The sequence below is a fragment of the Lentinus tigrinus genome (genome assembly GCF_003813185.1).
Source record: "Lentinus tigrinus ALCF2SS1-7 unplaced genomic scaffold L226scaffold_3, whole genome shotgun sequence".
In the NCBI taxonomy this organism is placed as follows: Eukaryota; Fungi; Basidiomycota; class Agaricomycetes; order Polyporales; family Polyporaceae; genus Lentinus; species Lentinus tigrinus.
In genome coordinates, this window is record NW_027137912.1 from 1,653,144 (window position 1) to 1,659,143 (window position 6,000).

General features: G+C 58.0%; 3 protein-coding genes across 3 annotated transcripts; 1 reads left to right on the forward strand and 2 right to left on the reverse strand.

Moving 5' to 3' along the window:
- Positions 1–341: 341 nt before the first annotated feature.
- L226DRAFT_566857 (uncharacterized protein) lies at positions 342–912 on the reverse strand (the record flags this gene model as incomplete). Its single annotated transcript, XM_067683954.1, has 4 exons — positions 342–397; positions 452–511; positions 578–655; positions 711–912. 4 exons carry the CDS (start codon positions 910–912, stop codon positions 342–344), a joined length of 396 nt encoding a protein of 131 aa, XP_067540928.1.
- Positions 913–1,734: 822 nt separating this feature from the next.
- L226DRAFT_479067 (uncharacterized protein) lies at positions 1,735–4,674 on the forward strand. Its single transcript, XM_067676826.1, has 6 exons — positions 1,735–1,997; positions 2,057–2,201; positions 2,325–2,763; positions 2,823–2,912; positions 2,963–3,579; positions 3,636–4,674. Exons 1-6 carry the CDS (start codon positions 1,765–1,767, stop codon positions 4,554–4,556), a joined length of 2,445 nt encoding a protein of 814 aa, XP_067540929.1. The 5' UTR covers positions 1,735–1,764; the 3' UTR covers positions 4,557–4,674.
- Positions 4,675–4,826: 152 nt separating this feature from the next.
- L226DRAFT_609269 (uncharacterized protein) lies at positions 4,827–5,608 on the reverse strand (the record flags this gene model as incomplete). Its single annotated transcript, XM_067686040.1, has 4 exons — positions 4,827–4,907; positions 4,964–5,086; positions 5,141–5,465; positions 5,529–5,608. The coding sequence occupies 4 exons, from the start codon at positions 5,606–5,608 to the stop codon at positions 4,842–4,844; spliced, it is 594 nt and encodes a 197-aa protein (XP_067540930.1). The 3' UTR covers positions 4,827–4,841.
- Positions 5,609–6,000: the final 392 nt, after the last annotated feature.

Sequence of the window (6,000 nt, forward strand, 5' to 3'; positions counted from 1 at the left end):
ATTGCACATTGACTGAGAGAGACGGAGCAGCATCCGATGAAGGCAGGAAGAAGCAATCACATTGGTCAAGATAGGGCAACAGTGAGTACAGGCGCGCTGCGCTGCACAGCTAGTGGAAGCGCAGCCATCCGGAAGAAAGTGAAAGTCCGAGAGTCTCATGACACAAGAATACAGCGCGTGGAGCAATATAGGTTCACAGAGAGTCCAATCAACAGCAACATTCGTAGAGATCGTACTCGACGTTGGAGGTCCGTGGGTATCCTCGGTCGTGGGTTATATGCATGATATATGATCGATCGGCGCTGCGATCGCGATGTCGTTACGTATACGTTCTGTGGCGGTTACATCTCGTTGATGCCTTCAGCGCACAGGCCGCAACCGATGCACTCCAAACAAGCTAGAGGGAGATTGTAAGGGCTTGTAACTGCGCAGATGACCAAGCCTAACGTACCAAGACCACCGCAGCACGCGCAGAGATAGCATGGGCAGCAGAGCGGATTCTCGAACGCACCTGCGATTGGGATAAACCATCGTCAGCAGTCTGCTTGTTATGTCCTCTCCGCAGATCGCGACGTACCTCGGCAACACCAGGCGCTCAGACAAATGGCTGCGAGGACGACGAGCGCAAGACCGACGAAGACTATGATGAGGTAGTCTGGGAGATGCATAAGTAAGTGCTCCGCAGGCAGTGCATTGAGTAGAAGTCCTACATTTCCGGTCAACGAAGGTGTTCCCGTTGCTACTGGTGCCATCCGACTGCCTCTTGACGAAACCGCCCAGAGCAGACCACGCGCTGCCCGTGCCGTCCTCAGCCAAGCCGAGCGAGCTGAGCCAAGATCCCTCGTTGAATGCGGCATCCCAGAGACATGAGACTAGGGCGAAGAGGATCATCGAGAATGCGGCGAGGAGCATGGCGGCGAGTATGCGACGAGACCGACTCGTGCGGGTGCGGCTACACTGGCACCGTCCCGACTCACGCGAGTGACCATACTGCTGGTGTTCCTGCGAGTGAGAGCAACTCTTCTCGTTGCCATGTTCGCAAACCGCGACCATTGGGGCGCTGGTGGCGTAAGGCTGGGACGTGACAGGCATCATGGTAGATGAAGGAGACTGGGGGAGGAGGGAGTCAGTTACGACTACAACAGAAACGAGGTAGGAGAAAGGGAAGGACACGTATGTGCCGCTACGTATATAGAGCTTGGCCGAGAAGGTAATAAGACTGCCCACGATCAGCGGGGACCGGAGCTACGTACCCAGCTGGGCGTGCTTGGCAACGCACAGAAGTCAGCAAGGTTACTGCGGTACGCGCTGTGGTGCCGAGTATCGCGCACGGCAAGGTGCATGCCTTCTAGTACACGGTGTCCACACGGACAGTCCTCCCCTTCTACTGCCATCAGATTCAGAAGTAGAGATGCGGAGGCGCAACAAACGACCTCAACGAGATGGACATTCATGCACGCTGAACTCACCGGACTCGGAGTGGAGTGTGTGGATGTGTGGACGAGCACAGTATCCAGAGGGGGGGCGTGCAAGGGACGGCGAGCATGTTTGCAGCCATGTTGGACCTTTTCTATGACGTACGGCTCTAGCAGCGCTGCGGTGGGCAGTGCGCTTGTCTGGCGGCGCAGTCACCGCCGGCTAGACCGGGCTCCGGCCGGGGACGAGGCCGGTGTACGGCCGGCCACCGGAGCCATAGCGAGCCAATCACGGCCGGGAAAGGACGGTGCGCCGAGCAGCGAACCTCAACGACAGCACGAGTGAGAAATGAGCTCGCCGCCGTATCTTGCTCACAACGACCATGCCCAGCCTTCACAATCCCCTGCGAAGCCCTCCAGGGGCCTCACCCTCGTCCTCCCATCCCTCAGTGCCCTCAAGGCCCAGAAGGCCAAGAAAAAGATCAAGCTCACCTACGAGGAGCCCGTCAAGAAACAGCCCAGGCCCATCAAGCTCAAACCACTCAAGGAGGTCCTCACAAAGCTCATTACCCAGATAAAGAAGTGAGTATATGCGCTGCAAAGTGGTTGGGGCGAGACGGGATGCTGATGGTTATCCGCAGGAAAGATGATTACGCTTTCTTCCTCCACCCCGTGGACCCAGCCCAGGTCCCTGGCTACAGCGACTTGATATCGAGGCCGATGGATTTGGGGACCATGACAACTAAAGTGGAGAAGGGCAAATACAGGTCACTAGAGGAATTTGCGGTACGTACTCTCTGCTCCACCATTTTCACCCTCCATGCACTCGGGGCTGGAACGTAACCTTCTGGATCTATTTCTATCCCTTCGCCAACTTTGAGCAACGGTATACTGACACAAGTTCTGCAGTCAGATCTGAAGCTAGTCACCACAAACGCAAAGACTTTCAACCCACCCGGCTCGATCTACTACACCGAGGCTGAGCGAATAGAGAACTACGCCCTAGATCACATCACCAAAGCAGCCGCCACCGTTATAGAGTACGAGACGGATTGGAACATAGATGTTGAACACGACGAGCCCCTCGCCGTTGACGATGATGACGGGACGATGGACAAGGCGACAGTACCGGGGACACCAATGGACGTTGACGACAGCCGTGCCGGATCGCCATCAGTCGCTGCCGCCCTGCTCGCCGGAGGGAAGAAGGGGAAGGGGAAGAAAGGTGCTGGGACGCTGTCGGAGAGCTTGGAGCCTGATGGTGGTTTGCCTGGAGCGAAGGATGGATTGGCTGCATTCCCCCCGGGCTCGGACGAGGCGGAGCTGATGGTCGCTCTCAAGCTCAAAGGTGCGTCGCAGACCGTTGAATTACTGTTTTTCGTCCCTTACAACCTTGGTCACATACAGGCAAGCGATATCGTACCAAGAAGGAGCGATTGCGGATGGAGAAAGGTGGCCCGCCTTTGGCTGCAGACGGCAGTCTCGACTATGCAGAGAGTACGTCTGCAAACTTCCTGCTCTGGTGCACTGACTCATCGTGTCTGTAGTGGAAGATCCGTTCACTGTCCTCTCAGCAATGGTCCCCGATCCACTTTCACGCCCTCTCCTAGCTCCTCTCTATCCAACAGCCGATCCTACAGAACCCTCTGCGCCGCCTTTCCCCGCGCCTGTAAATATCCTCCCAGCCAAGGAGATCCCACAGCCATTGGCGTCGACGTCGACATCGACGTCCAGTGGACAGAAGTTGAAGAACATCAAGCCGGTGAAGCGGCGACATTGGGTTATCAACCGGAACCCCCCTAGTCGACGGGCGAGGGATGTCACAGAGGAGGAACCTGTGCCCCCCTGGAAGAACCCTCGCGAGCCCGTAACAACAGACTTTGGCACGTTCGCGACGCTGCCCAGCGTGCTTGCGGAAGAGCGGAAGCGGGACATCGTCACGGAGCTGGGCTCAGAAGACAGGATGTTTGATGTGCTCCGGAGGACGCTTGAGATACCGTCCAGGTCGACGTCAGACACCAACATGGAAATGGATGAGGAAAGCTACTGGAAGGGCAGGGCCGCGGAGGCCGAGGCATACATCCGCGACGTCGTTTACGGAGGAGTGGATGGATACGCATACTTGCGGAGTGTTGCTGAGTTCCTGACACCTTCAGAACCTATGGTGAGTGTTATCACTGGACTCCGACTCATGTAAAGGCGATCTCACGTTACACACAGCAACGCAACGGCGAGCCTCCGACGTACGGCGCGCTCGGTATGCCTCTCGCACACTGGGTAGAACAGAACGTGATCGACCCCTTGACCGGTGGACGACACAGCGTCCTCCGTGATGCTGCACGCATCCTCAACGCTCTCCCACCAACCCCTCCGCACTCGCCACCCTCTGCATCGCGGTCCGCCTCCCCATCCCAATCCTCCGCCGCCTCTCCCTCCGCCATCCGCCACCAAATCGACCTCTCTCTGCACACCTACCCCACCGCATCGCGCGCGCTCGCGACGCTCCAAGCAATCCACGCCGCCAAGATCGACCTGCCCGCGCTCATCCGCTCCCCAGACGAGCTCTTCTACGCTGAGGACGTCTGGGCGGGCCGCGCGTACCGCGAGAAGCGCAAGCGCGAGATGGACGAAGCGCTCGCGCGCGACCCGGAGAAGAACGCGGCAGCGTACCTCCAGTGGGCGATCGCGGAGCACCGCGAGGCCGAGGCGGGCGTGGCATCGACGATGGCAAGTGCAGCGGCGAAAGGCGCGGGCGTCCTGGAGGATGCGGGGATGCTGGCGTATGCGCTCGACGTTGCGGCGGACGAGATTGCAAGGCTGGCGAGGGAGGGCGTTGGAGGTCCTGGACTGAAGGAGGAGGAAGAAGAGGAGGAAGAGGAAGAGAGCGGGGAGGCAGTCAAGGCTCCGGACGCGGACGCGGATGGCGACGTCGTCATGAAGACCGAGGGCGAGCGCGATGCTGCTCCTGCGGCGCCAGCGCCGTCTGTGCCGAAAGAGAGTGGTGAAGACCCGGTGCTCAAGAAGCTGAGGCTCAACCTGCTTGCGCTTGCGAAGCGGGCTCCGCTGGATCAGATCATGAAACTGCCACCGGAGTTGGTCCCTGCACATCTGAGGCATATCGTGCCTACCCAGGATGCTTGAGTGTATATGTATGACTAGAGTAGGAATGTACCGTCCGCTTGACCGCTGTAGCTGTCTGGCCATGGACAATCGATTGTTACAATAGCACCCTTCGACTTCGCTTCCCGTGGAACCTCTGAGTTGCTGAGGATACTCAGCTTCATGCGAAGTTCATCAACATCTGCAAAGGTGAACAGATTCTTTGTCGCACTGCTGGAACTGATACAATGTCTTCAGATGCGAAGGCTGGCAAGTGTATAGTACAAAAACTATGAAACAATGACTGTCCGCTTCCTATCCCTCCATTCAAAACTGAGCTGGGTGCTGGTACTTCAAGTCGACGAACTGGCGACCCTCGACCGTCTCGACGACCTGGCGGAATCTCGCTCAGCGTTCTTGCAGACGACAACGGACAAAGCCTTTCTTACCTTGTCATGGAAAGCACCCTGCATGCCCGCAGCCTTCTGGGCGATGCCGCCCGTCTGTGGTGCCCAAGGGTGAGGGCGAGTGGGGACCAAAGTCCGTGCTTTCAAGAATGCACGCGCGATCCTCTGAGTGGAAATCAGTTTGCGTTCCCTCTCATACACTGGAACCAAGGTACGTACGTCATTGTCCTCAGGGGTAACCTTCTGGCGGATGAGCGGGTGCTGCTCGTCCTCCTCTTCCTTCGCGTGGGTGAGGAAGGCGGTGACGGCGCGCTCGAGGATGGAGTCGTACTCGGCCTTGGTGAGGCGGGTCGCGTCGGCATCATAGACGAGCTTCTTGATGTCGGCGTGCTCCTCCTTGTTGTGCGAGGCGGTGTCGCCGAGGCCGAGGGCGCCGTAGTCGTTGTAAACGGAGACTTCCTCGGCGTCGCCGTGGACGGCCATCTCGCGGATGAGGGTGTTGGCAATCAAGGCCTTCTGCTTGAGGTCTGTGGTCTGCTTATACCTGTCGCGGATGTCCGCTTTTCAGGACAACCATTCGGGCGTAGAAGACGCGTGCGATACGTACCTCTCAAAGAGGTCACGGACGTTGTCGTGGTCGAGCTTGATCTCGTGGGTGACCTCGAGGTAGTTGCTTGCGGTGGCCATAGTTCTGATGATGAGTCTCGAGGGTGCCGGGCGTGCTGCTAGGGTAGAAATGCGAGTGCGAGCTGCGAGGCGGGCTGCGGAGTACATGATTTATGAAGTGTGCAGGGTTGCACCAGCTTAAGTACCTCGGGCACGCTGATGTCCCCTGTGGCCAATAGGGCGCAGGGAATTGGCTCCATCTATGACGAGGATGCATGCGGAAAACGAAGAGCAAGCTACAACTTTGCCCCGCTGGCATGCCCCACAGACAGCTCGGACGCGTTGGTCCCAATACTACGCACTCTCCACGTCATGGTCGGGTCTCATCAGACGCGGTCACGTGCTACGCCGACGCCTTCCAAGGTCTTGGCTCCGAGGCAAGTCTCTGAAACACTTTTTTTTTTTTTTTTTTT

Excerpts from the sequence above, each read along its gene's own strand:
- L226DRAFT_479067 (XM_067676826.1), top strand. The coding sequence starts at position 1,765 with ATGAGCTCGCCGCCGTATCTTGCTCACAACGACCATGCCCAGCCTTCA. Across the intron at positions 1,998-2,056 it reads CTCATTACCCAGATAAAGAA|GAAAGATGATTACGCTTTCT; the intron begins GTGAGTATATGC and ends GGTTATCCGCAG. Across the intron at positions 2,764-2,822 it reads GGTCGCTCTCAAGCTCAAAG|GCAAGCGATATCGTACCAAG; the intron begins GTGCGTCGCAGA and ends GGTCACATACAG.